This window comes from Letharia columbiana (assembly GCF_014066305.1).
Source record: "Letharia columbiana isolate WasteWater2 chromosome Unknown Sc0000051_s0, whole genome shotgun sequence".
NCBI lineage: Eukaryota > Fungi > Ascomycota > Lecanoromycetes > Lecanorales > Parmeliaceae > Letharia > Letharia columbiana.
In genome coordinates, this window is record NW_023501095.1 from 60,691 (window position 1) to 85,078 (window position 24,388).

Below are 24,388 nucleotides of genomic sequence, written 5' to 3' on the forward strand. Positions count from 1 at the left end.
TGTGGGTGGGTGGGACAAAAAGTATGCAATGGCTCCGAAAGAGACGAGATCGAGTTGAAGAGCCATTGACGGGTGCGAAACAGGTGGCTATATAGGTAGCTCGTACTGGACACCTGTCTCCTTCCTTACCCCTTGCGGGGGTACCGACAGGGCCATGAAACAGGGGCATGTCATGTGACCCACTAACCCCCAGTCTCACTGTGGCGACTATGCTGGGTAGATACAGTACTGTGCCCCAAGCAGGTCCTTACGAATCTAGCCTTACTTGACCGTCTTACTCGACCGCGATTCACAGAATTCAATTCTTGGTTCATTCAGTGGGCCCGCGTGATCAGAACAGTGAGGCGGAATCCTACCTCACGGCGAGGACCCGTGAGAAGCTTGGTACCGTGACGACCCAGCCTGCGCTCCGCACGTCTAGGAGCAAAAGGAATAGGAAGCCAAATCGGGTGCTCGTGTCCCGTTACATCCACCGAGGTGTAGCGACGCCATTCACAAGCCCATACGTCACCGGTAGGAAAACCTGTCATCGTCGAGCCGATCCCAGAAGGGTGACGGGCGGACCATTTCGCCGTCCATGACGAACGGCATCCGGATGTGAGGGCCCTTGGTCGCTCTTTCGGTCGCGGTGTTCATGATGAGCTCTTGCTGATGGGTCCAGAGAGGGTCTGCCGAGGACAGTTTGGTCCGGAGCGCTTTGAGCTCGGCGCAGTGGACGTGGGCGATGCCGACGCGGGCCTCGTCGTCGCGGTCGGATAGATCGAAGGTGAAGCGTTGCTGGTCTGCTCGCAAGGTGTCCAGGGAATATAGACGAGAGGCTGCGGGACTTTTGGAGCCGGCGATGAGATCGAGGGATCGGAGGCGGGGTGTGGGGATCGGATGGCCTCTGCGAACCCGAGAATTGAGGATCTCCTGCCATAGGTATTGCCAAATTCCTGGGACGCTGTCTTCTGTTGCCTTGGGAGAAGTAGGGTTGTCATGTTGGGGATTTTCGATCAAGATGTTGAGCTCCAGATGGACAAGGAACCAAAATTCATCCGCGATGTATTTGAGCATTGTATATGGCCGTAGATGCCGTCAGCTTGACATTGGAGGCTATGACGACGTGGGATATCGGACTTACCCACTCTTGCCCGTTACATTGAATATCAAGACCGAGGCTACGCAGGTTGCGGCAATACTTTGCTATGCGTCCCATGTCCCCGAAGGATAAAACAAGTCTTTCACCCCCTCTGCCTACATTTTCGTCTTCATGCAGCCTCAGCTTGATCAATGTCTTCCCAGCGTTTTCCCACAAGTCTTCCTCGCTTATCCGGATACAGGAGGTGAATCCAGTCAAGTCCAGGACTTCAAGCTTTTTACATTCTTGCAAAACAATGCCCAAAGGCACACTGTTATCACCAGAGTCTCCGGCTCGCAACAGAAGTGATTTGAGCCCAGCAAAGTCCGGCATGAACGTTGGAAGGTAAGACACACTGTCCAAGGACAGTCTTTCCAACATTTGCCAAGCGATTGGGAGTTTGACGATGCCGAAAATGGGGCCGTAAAGCTCAAGAGATCTAAGCAGAAGGATTTGGGGCTCCCCTTGCACCTGGTCTGGTGAAACGCGAGGAATGTTGAAAGCGGACGCGATCGTAAGGTCGCGCAAATTTGGAGCAGAGGAGAGTACCTTCTTAAGTTCTGTGAAAGCTTGATACTGTCCACTTGTAAGTGTTACGTCTAAAGAGAAAAGACAAGGTGAGGCGCATAGGCGTGGCAGAGTCTGGGCCGAATCCTGACTCCCGGGATGACGGGTATATAACAAGCATTGCGGATGGTGTGTTTGGAGGGTCTTTAGGAGCCAGGACAGTATAGGGTACTGGGCGTCCCAGATGAATGTCTTCAGCCCAGTCAATCTTGGTAAAGCTCGACCGAGCAGTTCAAGATCCTCCTTGCTACCTTCCCCATGTTGGAGTTTGGCGGACGGAGCCCAGAGGATACGTATCTCTCGAACTTTGGCGCTCAAATCGTCGTCAGTCAACAGCTGTTTGACAAGTCGTCCGTTGACATCTCGCCTGCTACGGTTGAACGTGAAATGAATGACACGGTAAATGAAGCTCCTTGAAAAGTGGGACAATGATCTAGAGCTCAGCGCAACATTCAGCAGGGTTTTAGGGGAACTCTTGCTCAGCTGCAAGTAACATTAGAGCCTAGAGTATGTCATAATCCAAAGGTCGGATCTCCTCACCACTTCGAGAATCATCAGCTGGACATCTACGTCCAATGCCAGAAGAGCGTTTGCCATGGTCTGGATGTCAGTGTTGGCTGTTCTGGGAGACTCGAGCTGTGCAGGCACAAGATTTGTTGCCCCGATGTTCGAGGATCTCAAAGTCTTGGCATCGGCCGTCTCGGCTGCCTCCGAACCAGCCGCCCTTGCCGCCGCCGAGTCAGCGAGACGAGCTCAGTGCGTGGCACGCTTATCTCCATCCCCAAAAGCCATCTGCTTATGACCATCGGCAATGCCTTCCTGCTCGAAATGAGATCCTCACGCCCGCATCCCGCAGTCCGGTGCGAGAGCCTCCGAACAATCAGATTAAAAGCTACAACATATGGCTCACGAAGCGCTTTCCAGTGCCTTTCCCGACGGCCATGCTTGCCTGCTTGCTTCTGCTGTTTGCCATCAAGGTTGGAGAAGCGCATATCTAGCTCTTGGCTGGGTGCCGGTATCAAGAGCTTGACTCTCTTGTTCCGCTCCGCTTCCTTGGCTTGCCGGACCTTTGCTCAGTTCTTGCATTGCTTGACTCGAGGTGCCTTTTTAATGTGTGTGCGGCAGCCCGGAATTGAGCTTAGTTGCTGTTATCGAGACCTTGGCTTGGTGTTGCCGGCTCGGGCGGGTCGTCTGGGTTCAGGTCTTGGAGAAGTGGTGGTGGATGCGAAGAAGGAAAGGAGAACTTGGCTTGGGGTGCAAGGATATGCTATGGCTAGGCAATGTATCCAGAAGCCGTCACTATCGATGACGATGTTGTTCTGGAAGAAGTCATTGTTAGAAACAATAATGCCTGCGAAGGAATCCCTAGCAATCAGACATTCTGCCAGGTAACAGAACGCTGTGAGCACTTGGGACGTTTTGGCAAGTTCCCCTCAACTTGCACCTGCAATAAATATCCTCTCAGTGCTGGCCCATTGTTAAGGTGGAGAACAAGCTCGCTCATCTCGCTGACAAGGGTCAACTCGGTTTGATGGAAGGAGTGTTGATGGATCTAGACGGCGGCAGTAGCACGCGCATCATAAAAATTTCGAAAGTTGTTACAGGCAAAAGCGGTGTTGCCAAATGTAATTTGGTGCAGGTGATCCTGAGTGAACTTCTAAAATCCAACCTTTGCAGACCTCAGCCGGCACAATCTCACCCGCATCGCCAATCTCGTGATGAATGCACAATGTCTCGACAACAGCGGCATTCCTCCATCCTCACACCGCAAGGCCTGGAAGGCTGCATCTTGTTCCTCAAGAAAATCAAAGACGTCCACAATTACTATCTCGAGAAATATGACCTTGAGTCTTCAGTGTTCTGGCATCCAGTACTAGTCCTCCAGACTGACGACGATATGTATCGTCCGTGTCTCATTCGCCTCGCAGCAACAAACCTCGATGCTAACCTAGTCCTTGAGACAGCTGACTACACTCAACCATTGCAACGCAGAAGACTGCTTCCCTCCGTCAGACATCAAGCTCTACCTTGCCGTAAGGCCGAAGCATCCGCCTTACCCCGGCCAGCCTCAACTGAACCTCCAAGGTGACGCCACATTTCGCAGGCCAGGTTACATCAGCATACGAAGAGAGTACCTCGTCCATCAAAGCATGCTGCAGCCTTACGATTGGGACCAGCCCCCAAACTACTACCGGCTCACTCAGAGAAGCTTTGCAGTCGTTGTCGCGAAACTCAATACTATTTACTACCACACAAGAGTCAATAAGCTCAACGCTGAGGACTGCGCAAGGAGACTAGCCACATCCAGAGCAAAGGAGTCCGCTGCCAAAGCTGCTAATCTCAACGCCGATGTAATGAGATTGATGACGGTTAGGGACTCACTGCCACCGAGCCGGCCAAGAATAGACCGCCAGCCTGAAAAATCTGACCCTCCGGCTCCATTCGCCGTAATTACTACGAGATCCATTCGAGGAGAGTCTGAGACCTCCACTTCTTTCGGCCAGATCAAGTTGCTTGTATCTGTGGTTCTACTGGCTGCTGCTATGATCTGGGCAAAGGGCAAGTCAGATCCAGCCTGTAGTGAATGGCTTGTCAGAAGATCCTTCGAGATATTAATGCAGGTGTGGATAGTGGCTCTCGGTGTATCTTGGGGACTTGGGAAATTGATCACAATTGGTCTTAGGATGCTTGGAAACGCGGTCGGCGGTTGGGGCGAAGGGCTTCTAAGGAGTATCTGAACTGCGTTGGTGCAAAGGTCAATGGCGGCGTGGAAGAAGCCCCCGGGGGAGGGGATGTTAATCGAATGATATTACAGAGTACTGGGAAAAGCAGTCAAAGAGCTTGTGGATGGGGAGACTTGCCTGGTGGTCTTCTGGCTTGACGTTGCATGGAACCCGAGGGTGTTGAGGTTCACTTCACGGTCTGGCTGGCGGGGAACGAATGAGAGAATCTGAGCCTGGGGCTGAAGACTTTTCAACTGCAGCCATGTGTGTCGTCGGATGGTTCTGCCGGACGATCTACAATTACTAACATTCAGATGGTGTCAAACGATTTAGTTTAATCACGAACGAACAACTATTGTTTTACTATTTCGGCTGGGCTTTAAATCTTATATCTGAGCGAGTTATTATCCGTGCTTGTGTAATATAAAATTGTGAACCTCGGCTGCAAAGCTTGCAACTACTAGTTTTCTAAACTCATACGACAAGCAACTGTCCATCCCGATCAACGCGATCCAGCTTTGATAAACACTGTGCAGGAATCGTCATGCTTACTTCCGATGTGATTGCTCAGGGTCGCATATTCTGGCTTATGGATCCATACAAAGATCAAGACTCAGACGGTGAGCCATATGATCTACCTGAGACAGTCAGCGGCATTAAACGCGGATTGCTTGGACATCCCGTTATGGTCTTGCACGCCCTAGAATAAACGACTGATGTCGCTGTATGCCTCGTTAGTAATTATCTTCTACTGCCCGCCACTACCTTGCTGGTGATTGAATATCAATGCAACTCGTTCCAGTCTCAAGGCCGTGATCTCCAGATTGCAACACCCGTTGTGTAGTTCCCTTGCTGTTATCTTCAAGCCGCCATGTTCTATTCTATTCACGGTCTGGGTGGCGGGGAACGAATGGGAGAATCCGAGTCTCGGGCTGGAAACTTTTCTCTTCTGAAGACTAATCATTGCTCTAGACCTAGACAACCCGGAATCGACCCACGATAAGAAGAGTAACCTGCAACGATACATAAAACCGGGCCAATTCACAACCCTAGTTTCAGCAGCATTTACATGTGACGCCACAACGACATTGAAGATCTTTACAGAACTCGTTGACGCTCACAAGGTTACGAGACTCGCATTTACAGAAACAAAGCAAGAAAAGTCCCCTGGCGTCTCCGATACAGTGGGGGAATCCTGAAGGTATCGAGGATGGCTTGCTCATCGAGGATATTAAGAGGAACAAGCAAGACCTTCGGGGTTGTGGCAATTCTGGAGGGCCATGTTTTGCACCGTCGTCAGTGCAGCAAGAAGGCTAGGATAGAAGAGAACTTGCCTGGAAGCCTTGCGCTTTAAGATTGGATTGGAACTAGACGTTTGGACTCCTGTGTATGCATGACTAGACAAATCTCATGAGAGAAAAGCAAAGCCTTAGCTCGCAAAACTTGAATCTCGAGCATTCCTACTCGTGTGGGACACTATCGATGCTTTCAAGCGATAGTAAGAACAACTTCAATGTTACATGGCGGGCCTACCCTATCGGAGCCCATGGTCAGGCCACCTTTTCTGGATTCGAGTTCTAAGCTGTCCTCCATTGCCCAAACGTATCGATGACTCCAAGATCGAGATAATTACGTACGCAAGAATGGTAGCGCTTTGCGAACCATCATTGCAATACAATGACGCCATCCACTGTTCATCAGCCGTGTACAAGCCTTCTCTCGGACCTTGGTCGTCCACACCGTAGAAATCTTATCTTTATCAGCATGTGTGCCATTCAATGCCTTGGAAATACTACTACAGACCATCACCGTTAACGCCATCAGAACGTTACATGTCGCTTTTGCTGGACCTGCTGTCGATCGCATGGCCCTCATTTTAGGCACAGACGTCCGAGTGGCAGGTAAATACGTGCGAATGAGAAATGGTCTGTCGTCGGCAGGTTGTTTGAGGAAAGATTTTAGTGTCGCCGCAAATGCACTTGAATCTCCAGCTTCTACTCGTAGACAGTCGTATTTGTTTGCCCTGTTAGAGCGCCATCTTTGAGGAATATCTAGAAACAGCTGGCCCCTCAACAGCGCAACACTCTGCTGTTATCGTTGTTCGGCTGTCAGGCAGCGGAGGCTCGGGGGCTGAAAGGAATTGTTGATATTTCTTATCTTATCTTAGCGTCACCACTTTACGCGTACGCGCTAAAATACGCGTTCACAAAACATATCATAACGCCCACTTCTCTCCCTTCCTTGCAGCACACCCAGGCCACCAAATTCGACCTGCATACTTGTCCATAATTCTCCGACGAGATGTTTGTCTACAAGCGTGGTAAGTATTCGACGTTCCTGACCTCAGTACACTACACTCTGTTGCCACCAAAAGATGTCTTCCATTGGCTTCCCATATCGCTTGGATTCGAGGCGACATCTTTCTGCAACGGAGAGACAGCGGTCAGACAATCAGTAGCTGACCCGTACTCTATTAGACAACCGCAAAGAGCGAGTGCAGTTCGACAAGATCACTGCACGCGTTTCCCGCCTGTGCTATGGCTTGGACGCAGAACACGTCGACGCTGCTGCCATCACACAGAAGGTTATTTCTGGTGTCTATCAAGGCGTCACCACTATCGAGTTGGACAACTTGGTAAGCCCGGCCAAACATACAGCATGGCATTGATCGCTAATCTTGCATATAGGCAGCAGAGACGGCTGCATACATGACCGTCACCCACCCTGACTATGCCATCCTCGCCGCTCGTATCGCTGTCTCGAACCTCCACAAACAAACAAAGAAACAATTCTCATCGGTCATCGATGATCTCTTCCATTACGTCAATCCTAAAAATGACAAGCCAGCACCCATGATTTCGGAGAAAACACACGAGACGGTCATGAAGCATGCAGAGGAGCTGAACTCTGCCATCGTCTACGACCGCGATTTCAACTACCAATACTTCGGTTTCAAGACCTTGGAACGCTCATACTTGCTGCGCCTGAACGGTAAAGTCGCCGAGAGACCTCAGCAGATGATCATGCGTGTTGCTGTCGGCATCCACGATGACGATATTGAAAAGGTCATCGAGACCTACAATCTTATGTCCCAAAAGTACTTCACACACGCCTCTCCCACGCTCTTCAATGCTGGAACACCGAATCCACAGCTTGCATCATGTTTCTTGATCGACATAAAAGACGACAGTATCGAGGGCATCTACGACACATTGAAGACATGTGCATTGATCTCGAAGACTGCAGGAGGCATTGGCCTCAACATCCATCGTATTCGTGCAACTGGCTCTTACATCAGCGGTACCAATGGCTCCTCGAACGGTATCGTACCCATGCTACGCGTGTTCAACAACACCGCTAGATACGTGGATCAAGGAGGCAACAAGCGTCCAGGTGCCTTTGCAATGTACCTTGAACCCTGGCACGCGGACGTCTTCGAGTTTTTGGATCTCCGAAAGAACCACGGAAAGGAGGAAGTTCGTGCTCGTGATCTGTTCTTCGCTCTCTGGATCCCAGACCTGTTCATGAAACGTGTCGAAGCGAACGGAGAATGGACCTTGATGTGTCCCAATGAAGCACCCGGGCTTGCTGATATCTACGGTGATGAGTTCGAGGCACTCTACGAGAGGTATACCATCCATTGAAGGCGCTGTACTGTTCCTGTCGCTGACTACTGTCTTGCAGATACGAGAGAGAAGGCCGTGGTCGTAAAACAATCAAAGCTCAGAAGCTGTGGTATTCCATTCTCGAGGCTCAGACTGAGACCGGGAATCCATTCATGCTGTACAAGGATGCGGCCAACCGCAAGAGCAATCAAAAGAACCTTGGTACCATCCGCAGCTCGAATTTATGTACAGAAATCATTGAGTACACGGCACCAGACGAGGTCGCAGTCTGCAACTTGGCTTCGCTTGCTCTACCTACCTTTGTGGATATCGCACGTGGCGAATACGACTTTGGCAAGCTACACGAGGTCACTCAGGTTGTCGTGAAGAATCTGAACCGAATTATCGAGGTCAACCACTACCCCGTACCAGAGGCCAGGAATAGCAACATGCGTCACCGACCTATTGGACTAGGCGTTCAAGGTCTCGCAGATGCTTTCCTGGCTCTCCGTCTACCATTCGACTCGGCCGAGGCCAAGCATTTGAACAAGCAGATCTTCGAGACCATCTACCATGCAGGTTTAACAGCATCCTGCGAGCTAGCAAAGGAACTTGGCCCTTACTCTTCCTACGAAGGGTCGCCTGTCTCTCAAGGCATTTTGCAGTATGACATGTGGAATGTCACCCCAACAGACCTGTGGGATTGGGACGGTCTCAAAGATCAGATTGCCAAGCATGGTGTACGAAACAGTTTGCTCGTAGCACCCATGCCGACAGCCAGTACCTCTCAAATCCTCGGAAACAATGAATGCTTCGAGCCATACACCTCGAACATCTACTCACGCCGTGTGTTGGCTGGTGAGTTCCAGGTCGTTAATCCATGGCTTCTCAAGGACTTGGTCGACATGGGGCTCTGGTCCGACAACATGAAGAACCGAATCATCGCCGACGGTGGTTCCATCCAGAACATCCCCAACATCCCTGCAGATATCAAAGCCCTGTACAAGACAGTCTGGGAAATCTCACAGCGGAAGATCGTCGAGATGGCAGCTGATCGTGGTGCCTTTATCGATCAATCGCAATCCCTCAACATTCATCTCAAAGACCCAACCATGGGAAAAATCACGAGCATGCACTTCGCTGGCTGGAAGCTCGGCCTCAAGACTGGGATGTACTATCTTCGCACCATGGCCGCGTCTGCACCCATTCAATTCACGGTCGACCAAGAGCAGCTCAAGGTTGTCGACACCAACGTAGCTCGTACCGGCGCTGTCAAGAAGCGAATCGGGCCGTCCGCTGGCTACAACTCCAACTCCCACTCCGCTGTGCCACGACCAATGTATTTGCGAAAGCCATCGGATGGGACTGCTACCATGTCTCCTAACGGCATGCCCACTCCCACAGCGACACCACCTCCAGCGTCAGAGAACAAGAAGTTCTCCCCACCGTCCAAGGCAGAGTCTGCGGTGCTCCCTACGTTCAAGGCCGACATCGAAGAGGGTGACAGCCCCAAGTCGCTGGCTACGGATCCGGTTGATATGCCGACCAAGGAGGAATTGCCCGAGCATGCTGTGAACGACGTCAAGCAGGAGGAAGATACCGAAGGGAGCGAGGAGAGGGAGAAAGATATCTATGCTCAGGAGGTCTTGCAATGTAGGTTGCCCATCTGATCACCGCTTGTGAGCCAAAGACTGATAGTGTTACAGGCAGCATAGAGAACCGCGAAGAATGCATAATGTGCAGCGGATGAGGGCAGTGCGCTTCCCGGTCGTGTCCATCATAGAACACATATCGCTCTCGGGGGGCATTTGTTTATTGCTTGCCGCATATTTGATCTTCTTTGTCTGGGACCCGGGGAGTCGCTTGGATAGTAATGTCTTCCTGCTACGTGTATCATACTCTCCGGCTTGCTAGCTTCAATGAAAGAAGCCACAATCGCACAACCCATCCATCCCGAACTCCATTGCTGTATGTTTGAGAGCCGAAACAACGGCACTAGAAACGGTAGTATATGCTATGCTATGCGGCTCTTACTAAGATACCTCGAATATGAATAATCGACTTCTTGGTCCTGCGAGTCGCCCATCTCCCATCGCCCATCTCCCATCTCCCATCTCCCATCAGAGTCAGGGTCAATGAACCTATGTACATACCTACGCCTCAAGCCAGCTCCAAAGAGCCACCGACGCGATCGATCCCGCGCGGTGGGGACGACGAGGTAGGTAGGTCGAGCACAGACACAGGCAGGGTCCTGGGACGGAAAAAATCCGGAGTTGCTGGAACGGCGCTGGGGGCGGGGGGGGGGGGATTATTGTCGCAAAAGAAGGAGGGGGGGGGAAGTCGTTACTGTACATGTGTTTCTTGCGTCTTCCTTCGGGGGGGGGGGGAAGTGTCGGCATCAAGTAAGCGAGCGAGCGGGCAGGAAGGAGGGAAGGAAGGAAGGAAGGAAGGGAGGAAGGGAGGAGGGGAGCTGTGCACGGGTGTTGGCTTGCAAGGAGATGTCGGTGGGCGAAGCGCCCGGCTTTTGGCCATGGATAAGTTACAGGCTGTGGTTTCGAAAAACAAGGGCGCCGGTGTTGATTGACAAGGAGGGATGCATGAAAATGCTGCTGTAGAAAAGGTGACGTTACGGAGGAAAAAGCTCGAAGCGTGCCAATACGATACGACACGACACGAACGAACACCATTGCTCCATTACCTATGAACCGGACGATTCATCAGATGAGGACTATCAGCCCTCGGGCCATCGTCCGAGTAGATCGAGGTGACATTGCTCGGCAGATTCGAAACAGGGCCCCTTCCACCCCGATCACCCCATTCGTTCCTTCCACGCACCGCACCGTTATCATCCACATGCATGATCGTCGTAGCCGAGCCCCGCCAGGCATTGCTCTCCTCGAGTTCCATGTATTCATCCTTGCCTCGATCAGCCGACTCGTACGCGCCGCTCCACTCTGGCACTTTGCTGGCACGGACGGGAACGAAGCAAGCGTGTTTGCTGGCGCCCGTGCTGCGACTGTGGCGACTGAGGGAGAGTTTGCTGGCGATTTTCGGGGCGAAATGGCGGAAGAAGTGGGGCATGGTGATGAGGCAGCCGCAGACGATGCCGGATGCGATCTCGGCGATACTGTTGTTGCGTGGTCAGCTCATGGGATTCAGCAAGCGCAGGCGACTTCAAGCTCACGTCCACAATGCCACAGGAAACAGATAATAAGTCTTGTCGGGACTTCTGGCGCTGGCAACACTTGTAACAAGGTGCATGATGCTTGAGATGCAGCCGCTAGTGGATCTTAGCCTTTTCTCTCTTACAAAGGTAGCAAACATACAACAGTCCAGTTGCAAAAACTGCAGAGACGCCTATCTTCCTTTGTGTCGACATATGCAAGCGCCAGACTTCGACGATGGGAAGGAGTAGTATTGTGAAGTCCGACACCACGTTGATAGTACCTCCTGCAACGAAGACCTCCTCGTTCTTGATGCAGTGGCCAGGCTCTGTTGGCGTCCACAGCTTGCTTCTCGGGACGCATGGCCAGATCTCGACTGGCAAGTTGGCGAGATAGAAGAGGAAGTTGAAGAGTATCACGCCTTGGATTATCCAGTATGTTCTAGTCTTGCCGCTGGGGACGAATATTCGTAGAAAGAGAAGGAGAATGGAAAGTTTAGTGATGAATATTGTGGGTATATAGGCGATCTCGATGCCGTTCGCAATCTGAAACAGGCAGGTTTTAGATACACGGTAGGATTTGCTGAGGAATATATAGCTGACCTTGGTCCATTGTATTAGGTTAATTACTTGTATATCCCACTGGTGTATGCCGGCGTTATGATTGAAGATGGGTACCAGCATCAAGGTAGCGTAAGCGATGAGACCAAGCTTCGAGGGCTTCTGTAAGCTTGATGCTACTCATGCAACGATTCGATTTTTTCTCACCCATGCAATGACGCAGGTGTCTAGAAAGAGTCAGTAGGCCACACCATTGCTCCAGCCAACGTCAGAACTCACAATCTTCCCACCCGTGAAATCGAGTAATGACAAATCTGGTGTATATGCGAATCGCAACACATATCGTCGCGACACTCACGCATATTATGTTACAGGCCAGGTTCGCCGCCGATCGTGACTGCGGATCAATGAAGTTTGGCACGACACCGGGAGGAGGCTCCAAGCCGGGTCCTTCGAGGAGCTGCTCCAACGTCGCCATTGTTGCATAAAACTAAGGGGTTCATGTGAGACGGAGATCAAGGGGGGAAAAAAGAAAGAGAGCAGGAAGTCTGTGGGGGACAGCAGGAAGACCATGGAAAAGGCACTGAAATGAAGGGAAGCTGAAATTGAGAGAGCAAGTGTCAGAGAATGGTTTCGGGACTTTCGCAGTCCAATCAAACCCTTGCGTCTCTACCCGTCATGGGATATATAAGTCGTAATCTACCTCTCGATATGCGGTTGGACCTTGTTGACGCCATATTGTGATTGCAAATGTCCTTTCCCCGCACATCGCGTCGCATGGCGTTCGTATGGCGCTCGCAGAGATGCATTAGTCTCATTAGCGAGGGGTCCCTAGAAAAGCACATGGCCATTCGAGGCTACTATTCGATAATGTGGGAGAATGGTAGGCGATGAGCTACGTGCAGTAGATGATCGATATGACCTAAAAAAAGGTTCTTGGCACCCTAACAAAGACACTGTCTGCAACTGAAGCCATTGGCGACAGGTACCCCGGTTGATCAGTGCTGTCCCTGAAGCCACTGATGTGGGATATATGGGGAAGGAAGAAAGGAAGAAGGAAAGAAGAGACGGATCGGAAGAAAGCTCGAGTAGCGTCCGCTCTCGCGGTTGTCTCACATTCGAGCGCTTAAAACTTCCCATATATTCTAACAAAATTCAATTGTCATCGTCAGACCATTGGCAATGCACTCTCGATGTTCACTGAGGCATAAAGGCAGGCAGGATCGGGGACGCCCAAAGCGAGCGAGCGCCGGCAGCTGGGAGGTTGCCTGATCCCGTGTTGTTGGGGGTATTTAGTTCGTATTACCTAGGTGTACAATGGTGTTGCGGTGCTTTTTATTTTCTTCCCGAGGTGGGGAATCCTTTTAGCGTATTCAAAACCGTCTGGAATGCTTGGCACCGGAGATTTTTCCACACACCCAAATTCGTACCTACTGTAGCACAGAAATCTCTCCGTAAAATCATTCAAATCAAGTAGCCACATCGCAAATAGTCGCATTTAATCAATTTTGAAGCTATACAACCTCAGCTATACCTCCCAAACGCACCAATAACGCAGCAGCCACCGGACCGCCGCTGCCGCAGCAAGAACTACCCCCCACAACTACTAAAATAGCCTCTGTTCAAGAAGCTTAGAAATAGATGACTGAGGGACTGAGGAACATGCCAAGACTTCAATATAGCTTTATTCTTTTATTTCGGACCTATACTAACGATAGCAGTGTTATTGAATAATTTTGCCGAGAGATTTTTATGCTACAGTACGAATTTGGGTGTGTGGTCACTGGTGTGAGAGATCTCCGGTGCCAAGCATTCCAATACGCTAATTTTCGTCGCCAAGAAAATGAAAATGAAAACCCCGTCCCTTCTGACTCGCCCAGCTCTTGAGTCACCACAAGTCTGGACCATCGCCAGACGAGAGACTTGATCCGATCCCTGCCGCCATTAACATTGAGGCTCAAAAGAAACTTTCCTAGCCCTCCCCCTCCCCCAAAATCTACCCTTCACCCCAGCACCATGTCCGACCCTCGACCCCGCAACGACACGCAGCTCTCCCAGGGCCTTCCAGGACTCACGCACCACATAACCGGACACGATGCCTCCGGGCTCGCGATCGTGGAATCCGACCGGCCCGCCGCCTGGACGCCGAGGATCAACGACACGATGGCCTTCGACGTCGTCTACACCACCTCCACCTTCCCACCCAACATGAACGGCAACGCCGACCTCACCGCCCACGACAAGATCATCCAGTCGGACCAGCTGGGGCTGGTGAATCCCAACGGCACCGTGGCGCGGATGGTCGATTTCGGACCCGGCACTGAGGCCCTGATGCACCGGACGCAATCGCTCGACTATGGGATAGTGATTGAGGGAGAGGTGGAGATGATACTTGACGATGGGGTGAAGAGGATCATGGGGAGAGGCGATGTGGCGGTGCAGAGGGGGACGAACCATGGGTGGAGGAACGTGTCGAGTACAGAGTGGGCGCGGATGTTCTTTGTGCTCCAGGACGCGCAGAAGATCAAGATTGGGGACAAGGAGTTGGGGGCGGACTTCAGTAATGCGGGGAGTGATACTGAGGGCCTGGCTGGGGGACAGGATGTGGGGAGCAAACTTTGATGGGCGGGCTGTGTGCGTGATGAACTTACGACGACAATGAAGCTTACTGAAGCCAATCTGCCACGCCGTCTTCTCGATTGGTCCATAGCGATGTCATGAAAGCACTTTGTCCCAATGCATTTCTCCTATAAGGGAAGAACACCCTAGATTACAGTGCCTTTCCGCTGGTCCCGAGAATGAAAGTCTCCCATCTGAAGTCTAATCATACCGCAAGTCATTTCGTCTCACAACGTCTCTTCCGTCCTGACCTATGGATCGCAAAAGTCAGATTTAATCCCGTCTCAGCTCTATGGAGCTAGTATACTTACCATATCCTGCCGCAACAATATGCGATTATGTGGCACGCTCGGTAGGACATCCTCCTGACTCTCCGTTCTACTACTTTTTGAAATGACCGTGTTCGGTGCCCCTTCTCGCTCTGCAGCCGCAACATGATCGAAAGAATCCCTCGGGTCCTGCGAATCGATTTCCAAGAACGTCCCTTGACGAATTGTCCCAAGCCGCATGGCCTCTGCGGGATACTTGGGGGATCGTATGCCGGAGGTAGAGCGGCCTGATGAGGATGGGTTTCGTCGTTTGTAGGCGGATTCAGAGCTGGCACGCTTGTTGAGTAGCCAACCGAAGGAAGGGAGGCAGGATACCACAACAGCTGTAAAGAGTAGAGTATCTCAGTAGGGAGTGTGGGACAGGACTTCGAGAATACTTACCGACGCTCGCTTCGATCTGGGACCATAAAGCTAGCCATATCGGATCAGCTTGGTGCTCCTTCGTTGTTCTAGTCTGGAAGACGCGAACGAGGGCCACGGCAATGATGAAGAAGCCGAGGCAGAAGAGGGCAGCCAAGCCTGCCTTCTGTTTCCGATTGACCCCGATAAGTCCTATGAGTAGGTGCAGAGGTAGAGCCATGACTTTGAATTGGGGATCAGCCAAGTATCAGAGTGGAGAGGAGTACAGGATTGAGTATGTACACTTACTTAGGAGATCACACGCGATATCGACTGCTGTGGAGTAGTAAAGACTGTCGTTCGACACCCCGATGTCTCTTGGCTTATCACAATCGCCTACAGGTGTCAGCTTAAATCTTGTGGATATCAATATCATTTTGTACCTATCTTGAAGTAGGACTTTAGTGGGCTGCAAGAATCAAACTGCAAAGCCCAGCATCCCACATAAGTCAGACCGACAAAGACGACTACGGCCCACCAGGCATATAGATAAGCCCGCGAAAGTCTGTCGAACAAGCTCTTGTAGAATACCAGAATCGAAAGTTTGACAGCCCACACGCAAGTCCAGAAGAGTATAATGATGCCAAACTGGACTCTGAGATAGTAATCCGCTCGCTCCTCGAATTCAAGCATAGTCTCCGGAGACAATGGAGGTTTGCCTGCGATGACCAAGTCCAGATCGAACATGATGGGTATGACCTGGCCGTACAACCCAGCCATTGTAATCAGGGTCGCGAGTGCCAACAGTACAAGCACATCTGAAACAAGGACGTTGTCAATGGTTGTCTTCTTGACGATGAAGAGACGGATGGCGAAACGAAAAACAACGAGGGTAATGGCAATAGCTGTGACAACCCAAACGATGCTCTGCAGTTCGCGTCAGTTGCATACCGATGAACTATGACATCAGACGTGGGACGAACCAAGAGCTTTGAAGGAGTCAGTCCACCGACATCGCCTGGCGACATCATCGTTGCCTCTCCCAGGTGATGCACAGGTCAGAGGATACAGCGTTGAGAAAGTCAAAGAAGACATTGTGAAAGAAAGTCGCATGATTTTTTTCTGCACTCCTAGAGTACGAAGGAGGCATGCAAGGAGTGGTGATGCAAGGGCAGAGTGAATATAACCGGTATGCAAGGGCCCGCATGATCGGTAGCCAATTAAAGAACGCTCAGCTCTCTAATCGCCTCGGAGCGACTTTTATTCCAAAAAGCGATGTGCATGGGTTTTCATGTAAACCACGTATTCTGAGCGCGCATCTGAAGTCACATCAAAGTCTTGGCTCGTGACGATGGCCATTCTCCTATCGACTGTCTCCATCAGCAGGCGAGGACTCGAACAACAACATTTAGAACTAGAATCTTAGATGCATAGAACACGACGTGTTCTATCTGGAGGAAAGAATTTTCTCTTTATTCGAAGGGCTACGCCGCCCTTCCTCTCCGCGCTTACTGACCAATCATACCTGAGACGTGGTCATCAAGTGGTCAGAAGAACAATGTCGGAGTACAAGTATGCTGATGTGAGCCTCTCGGACACCAAAAAAATGGGTGCCAGGACGTTGATACTGGATGATAGGTGGGCATCAACCTCACAGACTCCACCTTCAAAGGGGAGTGTAAGTTACATTTTCCGAGTCAATTTTTCCCCATTGGTGCTGTCTTATGGGTCACCACACATATCTCAAAAGTTCTCTGCTCCTAAGACATGTCCCGCGACTCGACACTCCTCCCGAAAGAGTAATGCTGACTCCGAAATCATCAAGACTACGGCAAACAGCATCACGCAGACGACACGGAGCATGTCATTCAAAGGGGTGTTGATCTCGGGTGTCTCAAGTTCATGGTCACTGGAACCGATTTGGAGGAGTCGAAGAAGGCTATCGCTCTCGCAGAAGGATACCCAGGACGGTGTTACGCCACTGTAGGCGTTCACCCATGCCAAACAGAATCATTTGATAAGCACCCTGGCGGGCCTACAGTCTTGCTACAGGAGCTCGAGACACTGACCGTTGACGCAAAAGGTCGAGGTCTTGCTACCGCGTTTGGAGAAATCGGGTTGGACTACGATAGGTTACATTTTGCAGGCAAAGAGCAGCAGCTCAAGTACTTTGAAGCGCAGCTTGATATTGCGGTTAAAGTTCAGTTGCCATTGTTTCTTCATTCCCGCGCCGCTGGTGAGGACTTTGAAAGATTGCTGTCTGCTAGATTGCCTAGCTTACCGAGAAGAGGCTTGGTGCATAGCTTTACTGGCACCATGGAGGAGATGGAGAGCTTGGTGGCTCTTGGGTTGGATATTGGGGTTAATGGATGCAGCATGAAGACCGAAGAGAATCTAGATGTCGTGAAAGCTATTCCCCTTGAACGTTTGCAGATCGAGACCGATGGACCATGGGTACGTTGTTCCTCTGGGAACGCTCGCTTCCGACCGTCCATTTTCCTGGCTGCTAATCGCTCAAAGTGTGAAATGCGGGCCTCGCATGCCTCAGCAAAATACAAAGATGACGCTCAAGGACTGCCGAAATCAGTCAAAAAGGAGAAGTGGACCGCGGACTCAATGGTAAAAGGCCGTAACGAATCAGCCACCATTGTCCATGTTGTCCATGTCATTGCCAAGGTCAAGGGGATCTCGACCGCTGAACTTTGTCAAGCAGCATGGAATAACTCCATAAAGATGTTTGGCTTGGGAGAGACATCAGATCAGCAAAGGCCTTGAAACGCGGTGTTACTCAGATACAACTCGCTTAGTTCGCTCAGTCCGGATGTACATGCAAGGTCGCGGCCCCGGCTCCTACGAACATCCTACGGGCTAACGCCGCGAGTCCTTTTACCAAACATAGTATCTTCTCACAAGACCAGCCATCGCGTCCCCGCATATATGGGCTCCTCCGGTAGTTCCTAACACAGAAATCAGGCCCGTGACCTCCGCGATGACTGGGTTTGCGCGGGTTTGCGCCTCGGAAAGCCCAAACCTAAGGCTCGTCTTGGCTCAAATTTGCTATACTTGTCAGCTTGCTTGACTTTAGAGCATGCCCGTACTCATCAGTATCATCGACCCGTATTCTAGTGTTCAGGACTGTAGATAGAGTAACAATAAGGACCCAGGATCAAGTGCAAAATGCTTTGTTGAACACGTGAAGAAATGCGAGAGAAAGCGGGAGATAAGATACACGCCAAGGCTATGCCTGCCCGTGCCGTGGAGAATTAAATAGAAACTAAGCTCCTTCGGGAAGCCGGGCTTGAGCCGGCATCGCAAGCTACGAATCTCAATTCTTTTCTTTAGATTTTCTTACCATCCCACCTTTCAACAATCTTACCCTCAACACTTCCCAAGTACCATATTGTTGTTTCGACAGATACATACAAACACACACACAGACGCTCAGAGAAGCCTTCGTCGCCAGTCACAACAAAAGTACTCCCGCGCCAGCAATTTCAATATGGATTTACAGCACTCGATGCTTATTTCCAACGCACATCCTACAACATGTCCTTGAGAAGGCTGTAATCAGCTTTCCACTCCGGAAGATCCCCTCCCACATTTCGCTCTTCTCTTTCTTCATTCAGCCTACCTTTTTGGACACCTAGTAGACAAGCATTCAATCATCATCATCATCATCCTTGCCCACGAAATGGACGCCGAAGCCCAGAAAAAGATCGTCCAGAGTCATGGCCACCTTGTGTCTCACAAGCCTGCCCACCAAATCAGTTTGAAAGGCAAATTCAGCGCTGAAGACAGTGGTCCTCCGTCTCCCTCATCTGGACCTGTGAACAACTTCGGAGAAGTCGCGCCCGGCCTCTACCGGAGCAGCTTCCCGCATGCCGACAATATGGAGCATGTGATGTCGTTGGGACTAAAGTCGATTCTGTAAGAAAATTCATCACTGATGGTCGAAGTGGTTCTGATCATGACCAGCACCCTGGTGAAGACACCTCACTCAGAAGATTTCCTCGAGTACGTGGAAGAGGAGGGCATTGAGCATTTCCGTATCATCGTCCCCGCGCACAAGAACCCTTCCAGTATCATTCCGATAGACACGCTTCTCGAAACGCTCAAAATCATCCTCAATCGATCTAATCATCCGCTACTGATCCATTGCAACAAGGGCAAGGTATGTATTCAAGCTGTTCCACCGAGCCAAACCCTCAGCTAAAATCCTCAACAGCATCGAACGGGGTGCATGGTTGCTTGTTACCGGAAATTGTCTGGCTGGACCGACGCTGCTATCATCACGGAGTACGTAGCTGCCGGCACCGCAAATTGCTCGCCGCAACCCAGCATAGGCGACTGACTTTTTCACAGATATCGCACCTTCGCAGGGGACAAATTCCGCCCTCTAGACGAAGCGTTCATCGCCTCCTTCAACGCAGAAGTGGCCCAGCAGATCCTCGATGGCGTGGATATCCCTTACGTCCCTCTCCAGACGAGACCGGTTCAGAGAAGGCTAGGAAGCCCACCGCCTTTTCCCTGGGGCATCCAAGCCGAGTCCTTTCGTGTCGCGACGGACGACTCGGCCGACAGTCTCCCCACGCCGCCGCCTTCGGACAAATCGGAGAAAGGCTACGATGACGACGTATGGCCTCCGTCTAGGGGTCCCTCGCCGGACCGATGGTGATGTTTCTGGCGTGGTAAAGACTGGACGGGGATGTCGAAGACTTGTACATGGGGTGCGTTTTGTCCATGTATGACAATGCAGCTTTCCTATCATTGAAAGATCCCGGGAGGCGCTCCGATTCTTAGGATACCCTGCGGTGGTCTTCTGCCGTATATATTTTTTTTTCTGAGTCTCTGTATGTGTAAAAGTTCAAGGAAAATGACAAATCCGGTTTCCAACCCCCGTCCTTCAACGCATTGACATACACCCACCACCTCACCGCCCCCAAGAATAAAAAAATTCAAAAAAATAAAAAAAAATCTAAACCCCTCCCCCCAATCCCCATCAAAACCTTCCACCTCCCTCCCACCACCACCACTTCCACTTCAAACGCCACCCTCCAACAACAATCCACCAAACCTACCACCCGCATCACCCACCGCGCATTCTACTCTAATCTACTCTACTTCCCTCTACAAAATGATTACCAACCCCAGTCCCACCCACCCACCCAAGTGAAACGCCAAAAGGGTCAAAAGGGCCAAACTGGATCGAAGGTGATGCCGCCTCCCCACACTCCACACAAGCCAAGTCAAGTTAAACCACCAAGCCAAGTCCAAACCAAACAAAAGCCAAACCAAACCAAGTTGAACCAAGCCAAGCCAAACCAAACCAAACCAAACCAAGCCAAGCCAAGCCAAGCCAAGCCAAGCCAAACCAAGCCAAGTCAACCCAACCCAACCCAAGCCAAACCAAGCCACTCTCTACCTTATTACTTTATATACCTTACCTGACTGTACAGATTTCAGGTAAGGGACGTACCTAGATGACAACTCGACGCATGGCTTATCCTGTGGTAAGGTATGGCCCACCGCTCAACTGAGCGAGCGAGCGGGTGGGTTTTATGTGGAGGGGGTGGGTGAGGTGGAGGAGGTGGGTGAGAATAGGTATGGTAGGATAGGGTAGGGTAGGGTAGGTGAGAATAGGTAGGGCAGGGTGGGTGAGAATAGGTATGGTAGGGTGGGTAAGAATAGATTGGGTAGGGTAGGGTAGGGTAGGGTAGGTGAGAATAGGTATGATAGGGTAGGGTAGGTAAGAATAGGTAGGGTAGGATAGGGTGGGTGAGAATAGGTAGGGTAGGGTAGGGTAGGTGAGGGTAGGTGAGAATAGGTAGGGTAGGGTGGGTAAGAATAGGTAGGGTAGGTAGGGTAGGTAAGAATAGGTATGGTAGGGTAGGGTAGGGTAGGGTAGGGTGGTTTGTTGGATCTGTGATGCGAGAGGTAGGCAAGGTACTTGGGACTCACTCAGGAGCGAAGATGGTATGAGGATGTAATGTAACGGAGCGGACGGCGAAGTTGATTTTCGCCGCGCAGTACACGAGGAACCAAGGAACCAAAACCAGATACTTGTGCGTCTACCGTGCATCCAAAAGGCTGACGGTACGACTCATATTACACATACATACAATCATTTGGCGGAAGAAGAAAACAAGATGCATACATAAACCCATCAAATCTACTTTAATCCGTCGCGCCTTCCTCCACCACCTCAGTCCCCACGCCCTTCTTCGACGCCTCACCTTTCCTCTCCCCGGGACCTCCATATTTCTCCCACCTCACCCTCAAATCTTCCTTGGCGCCCCCATTCTTCTCCACCACCAGGCCCCTCAACCACTCGTTCTCTGTCTCCAAGCGTCCAATGCGCTGCTCCAACTGGAGCGTCTTATTCTCCAAATCCTTGGCCGTCTGCTCAAGCGCCTGTTCGCGCTGCTTCTTCTTGACGCGGAAGCGCGCCGAGGCGGCGGTGTTGCGGCGACGTTTGTCTTCTTCGGCGGCGAGGCGGGCGGCGGGGGTTTCGGGCTCGGAGGGGTTGTTGTGGGCGGATGGACTTTCCGTTGGAGTGGGGGAGAGATGGTGTTTTTGGCCCGGGTAGGCGGCGGGGTTGAAGGCTTGTTCGAAGGAAATGGGAGATGTGGAGGTGGGGTATACGGCGGGCTGTAGTCCGTTGCTTGGATATTGGGATTGGATAGGAGCGGTGATGGCGGATTGAGGAGAGGTAGGGATGAAGGGCTCTATGCCGGCGAAGGGGAAGTCGCCTAGCGGGTTTGTATCAGCGTTGAGTTATGGATGTGGTTGAGGTACGTTTGTGAGGTACGCCTGCAGTCTTCTGTTGATGCGCGAAGACATGTGGACGTATTGGGTGAGTCTTCCGATCAACATACCCGTGACGAAATCCATGCCCTTGGCACCGATTTTATTGTTCGCAGCGGCGTTCTCCCTCCTCGCCTTCTCTTCTAGACTTGGATCATACTCAGGCATGGGTTGCTCGAGAAAGTCACCGGCGTCAAAATCGAGGAATTCGGTATTGGTGAACTGAGCAAGCTCATCGTCGAAATCATCCTGTTGTTGGGTCGCGACGTCATGGGCGGATGGAAGTGCGTTGAGATTGGCGAGATAGTGAGAGACGTTTGGTGCCTTGCGACCCTTGTAGGCGTCCATGGCTGCCATGGTGAGTTAACAATGGGACGCAATGGTCGAAAGACCGTGGATGTACGCAAGAACAGCGGAGGCAGCGGAGGATGGGTGAAGATGGTCTTTGAGGTGCGGATGTGAGTGTGTGGGCGGAAAGTGGGGGTGATTAGAAATATAGAAGTAGATAGCGGGAGTTGGAATTGGCGCTAGGATGTTTTGCGGGTAAGCGCTGCTTTCATCATGAACTTTTGCCGAACTGTGGGGGCCACATGTCGATTTCATTTCTAAAGTTCATGTAATTTACCGACACAAAAGTAGCCAGTAAGCAACATGCATGGTAGTATAATATTTAGAAAGGGTACATTGATACCTTTGTCTTTCGAAGTGCATTATGGAAAAGAATCTGTCTGTTAAGTATTGAAGTTACTAAGTATAGGGGAGAGAGGAATATCTTCTAAATTGTAACGATTCCGAAAGCAATCAAGAGGGTACCTTAGGTACCTTACTGTTGAGTGTTGAATTCACCTCGGAAGCTCCAGTCCTTCTAGATTTTACCTTTGATTAATAATAAAACTGTGCTTCTGCGGCCCCATGGTCGACGCGCAATTAGCCGAGTCAAGATGATGCATGGAGAAGAAGGTGAGCTTCCACTTGTGCTTCTCTACGCGCCATTCCCCAGCCTCCCTACTTTCTTCCCAACAAAAAGTAATGGTGTGATGATATCCAAGATCAATCTCCATCGAAGAATGATGCGTTTTGTGTAGGAAGATGCTTCTCAGTATGTGACTCTTCGACGGCATCCTTCTTCATCCACATCCTTCCCTTGTGTGCTGCATTCAATGCACCATGTTCCATGACAGTGTGGCAACCTTTTAAAAACGAAGCTTCTTGAGGTATGATGCTTTGGAAACATAGTTCCCTCTGCCGTTGTGATAGTCTTAGGGTTCTAATTGCTTGATCTGGCTCACTTAAAATATCTCATCCTTTACGAAAGTGTGACCATATCAAGGGTGAAGCCTGCAAGGCTATGAAGAACTACGCTTCACCGTGGAAGCGACGCTGAGGAGTTTCACAGCATTCACGGCTCCTAGCGTCGGCTGTCGAGAATACTTTGACCCCAAGCAAACCCATCTCCCGTCTCCACACATGGATACCACTTTGATCAAGCGCATGGCATATAACCTTTGCGTCCTTTCTATGGTTGCTTCTTTGCTATGAGAGAGTGTTCATGGAGTGGCTCGACCCCTTCAGATTGTGCAACAGCACGTGAATCCTCAGTCAATGATACATGCGTTCAGGATATGTGCGCCGCACTTAAGCAAGCAGTAATGGCATCCAACCTCTAAATCTTCTATCTGATGGCTTGACACTACGCGAAACTTGCTTGACGTGACTTACACGATGGTTTCGAAATGTGTAAGATCACATCATGTCTCAGTATCAGAGAGACATTTCTCCGGTTTGATACTTGCAACTAAAATCGCTGGCTCAGATTGGATTTGTGGCCACAAATCAAGTCATTCCCATATGTTTTGATCTTTTTGCCATTCCACCACTGTCTCCAACTGTAATAGAATGACTATCTTCGTAAGAACACGTATATCAAGACGTATTTGACCGCTGCGCCGCTTGCCGGAGCCGGATCAACAATGGGCACTGCGGTACGTATATATGCCAGCTTTCTTTGAATGTACTTACCCTCTGATACACTTCATATCTTTTTCATTGTCTGCTCACTTCTCAGCAGGGTAATACGCAGAAGTAAATCCATCGATCATTATTGAAGGAATCAGAAGGCTAATGAACAAAGGATAGTGTTTCAACGCCAATTATATTGCCCGGGCTCGAGTGCCAACGTCTGCTCGGCATCAGTGACAGAAGTCGTCATCACAAGTTTCAACAAGGAGCTGTTAACGAGCCAGCTGGTTGCCTATACAGAATCAGAAAACTCTGATCGGCATGGTGACTTCCAATCAACCGTCGAAAATATTGCACGACCACGCCCACCGCAGCTGAATATACCGAAGTCAGTGCTACCACTTAGTGCCTACAATTGTTATGAATGTTGGAAGAGACGACTATCCATCTGCAAACAAATCAGCGAAAAACCAACACAGATCGCAGCCCCAAACTGCCTAGAACGCTATCAAGGTCCTGCAAGAGGATTTAATAACAGCTCGGGCACGCGTCTCCTAGCGTGTGGTTGCGATGCTAAATGCTTTTGCTCATCTGCATTT

The 24,388-nt window shown here is 50.7% G+C and overlaps 12 protein-coding genes across 12 annotated transcripts; 7 read left to right on the forward strand and 5 right to left on the reverse strand.

Moving 5' to 3' along the window:
- Nucleotides 1-632: 632 nt before the first annotated feature.
- Nucleotides 633-980, reverse strand: HO173_010626 (uncharacterized protein; the record flags this gene model as incomplete). The annotated part of the gene is made up of 1 exon (XM_037312511.1): nt 633-980. The coding sequence occupies one exon, from the start codon at nt 978-980 to the stop codon at nt 633-635; it is 348 nt and encodes a 115-aa protein (XP_037160559.1).
- Nucleotides 981-1,033: 53 nt separating this feature from the next.
- HO173_010627 (uncharacterized protein) lies at nt 1,034-2,284 on the reverse strand (the record flags this gene model as incomplete). Its single annotated transcript, XM_037312512.1, has 2 exons — nt 1,034-2,170; nt 2,228-2,284. 2 exons carry the CDS (start codon nt 2,282-2,284, stop codon nt 1,034-1,036), a joined length of 1,194 nt encoding a protein of 397 aa, XP_037160560.1.
- A 67-nt stretch (nt 2,285-2,351) lies between these two features.
- On the forward strand, nt 2,352-2,685 carry HO173_010628 (uncharacterized protein; the record flags this gene model as incomplete). Its single annotated transcript, XM_037312513.1, has 2 exons — nt 2,352-2,443; nt 2,544-2,685. The coding sequence occupies 2 exons, from the start codon at nt 2,352-2,354 to the stop codon at nt 2,683-2,685; spliced, it is 234 nt and encodes a 77-aa protein (XP_037160561.1).
- A 282-nt stretch (nt 2,686-2,967) lies between these two features.
- On the forward strand, nt 2,968-4,425 carry HO173_010629 (uncharacterized protein; the record flags this gene model as incomplete). Its single annotated transcript, XM_037312514.1, has 3 exons — nt 2,968-3,075; nt 3,153-3,557; nt 3,652-4,425. 3 exons carry the CDS (start codon nt 2,968-2,970, stop codon nt 4,423-4,425), a joined length of 1,287 nt encoding a protein of 428 aa, XP_037160562.1.
- Nucleotides 4,426-4,954: 529 nt separating this feature from the next.
- HO173_010630 (uncharacterized protein) lies at nt 4,955-5,609 on the forward strand (the record flags this gene model as incomplete). Its single annotated transcript, XM_037312515.1, has 2 exons — nt 4,955-5,030; nt 5,383-5,609. The coding sequence occupies 2 exons, from the start codon at nt 4,955-4,957 to the stop codon at nt 5,607-5,609; spliced, it is 303 nt and encodes a 100-aa protein (XP_037160563.1).
- Nucleotides 5,610-6,711: 1,102 nt separating this feature from the next.
- HO173_010631 (uncharacterized protein) lies at nt 6,712-9,765 on the forward strand (the record flags this gene model as incomplete). The annotated part of the gene is made up of 5 exons (XM_037312516.1): nt 6,712-6,730; nt 6,888-7,045; nt 7,098-8,038; nt 8,095-9,668; nt 9,722-9,765. The coding sequence occupies 5 exons, from the start codon at nt 6,712-6,714 to the stop codon at nt 9,763-9,765; spliced, it is 2,736 nt and encodes a 911-aa protein (XP_037160564.1).
- Nucleotides 9,766-10,709: 944 nt separating this feature from the next.
- HO173_010632 (uncharacterized protein) lies at nt 10,710-12,217 on the reverse strand (the record flags this gene model as incomplete). The annotated part of the gene is made up of 6 exons (XM_037312517.1): nt 10,710-11,142; nt 11,200-11,295; nt 11,342-11,724; nt 11,782-11,889; nt 11,947-11,966; nt 12,019-12,217. The coding sequence occupies 6 exons, from the start codon at nt 12,215-12,217 to the stop codon at nt 10,710-10,712; spliced, it is 1,239 nt and encodes a 412-aa protein (XP_037160565.1).
- Nucleotides 12,218-13,755: 1,538 nt separating this feature from the next.
- Nucleotides 13,756-14,361, forward strand: HO173_010633 (uncharacterized protein; the record flags this gene model as incomplete). Its single annotated transcript, XM_037312518.1, has 1 exon — nt 13,756-14,361. The coding sequence occupies one exon, from the start codon at nt 13,756-13,758 to the stop codon at nt 14,359-14,361; it is 606 nt and encodes a 201-aa protein (XP_037160566.1).
- Nucleotides 14,362-14,585: 224 nt separating this feature from the next.
- On the reverse strand, nt 14,586-16,057 carry HO173_010634 (uncharacterized protein; the record flags this gene model as incomplete). Its single annotated transcript, XM_037312519.1, has 6 exons — nt 14,586-14,609; nt 14,670-15,010; nt 15,069-15,269; nt 15,336-15,422; nt 15,470-15,953; nt 16,010-16,057. The coding sequence occupies 6 exons, from the start codon at nt 16,055-16,057 to the stop codon at nt 14,586-14,588; spliced, it is 1,185 nt and encodes a 394-aa protein (XP_037160567.1).
- Nucleotides 16,058-16,584: 527 nt separating this feature from the next.
- On the forward strand, nt 16,585-17,801 carry HO173_010635 (uncharacterized protein; the record flags this gene model as incomplete). Its single annotated transcript, XM_037312520.1, has 4 exons — nt 16,585-16,608; nt 16,665-16,704; nt 16,852-17,480; nt 17,547-17,801. 4 exons carry the CDS (start codon nt 16,585-16,587, stop codon nt 17,799-17,801), a joined length of 948 nt encoding a protein of 315 aa, XP_037160568.1.
- A 916-nt stretch (nt 17,802-18,717) lies between these two features.
- On the forward strand, nt 18,718-19,701 carry HO173_010636 (uncharacterized protein; the record flags this gene model as incomplete). Its single annotated transcript, XM_037312521.1, has 4 exons — nt 18,718-18,953; nt 19,002-19,197; nt 19,252-19,322; nt 19,389-19,701. 4 exons carry the CDS (start codon nt 18,718-18,720, stop codon nt 19,699-19,701), a joined length of 816 nt encoding a protein of 271 aa, XP_037160569.1.
- A 1,499-nt stretch (nt 19,702-21,200) lies between these two features.
- Nucleotides 21,201-22,187, reverse strand: HO173_010637 (uncharacterized protein; the record flags this gene model as incomplete). The annotated part of the gene is made up of 2 exons (XM_037312522.1): nt 21,201-21,775; nt 21,902-22,187. The coding sequence occupies 2 exons, from the start codon at nt 22,185-22,187 to the stop codon at nt 21,201-21,203; spliced, it is 861 nt and encodes a 286-aa protein (XP_037160570.1).
- Between the last annotated feature and the right edge of the window lie 2,201 nt (nt 22,188-24,388).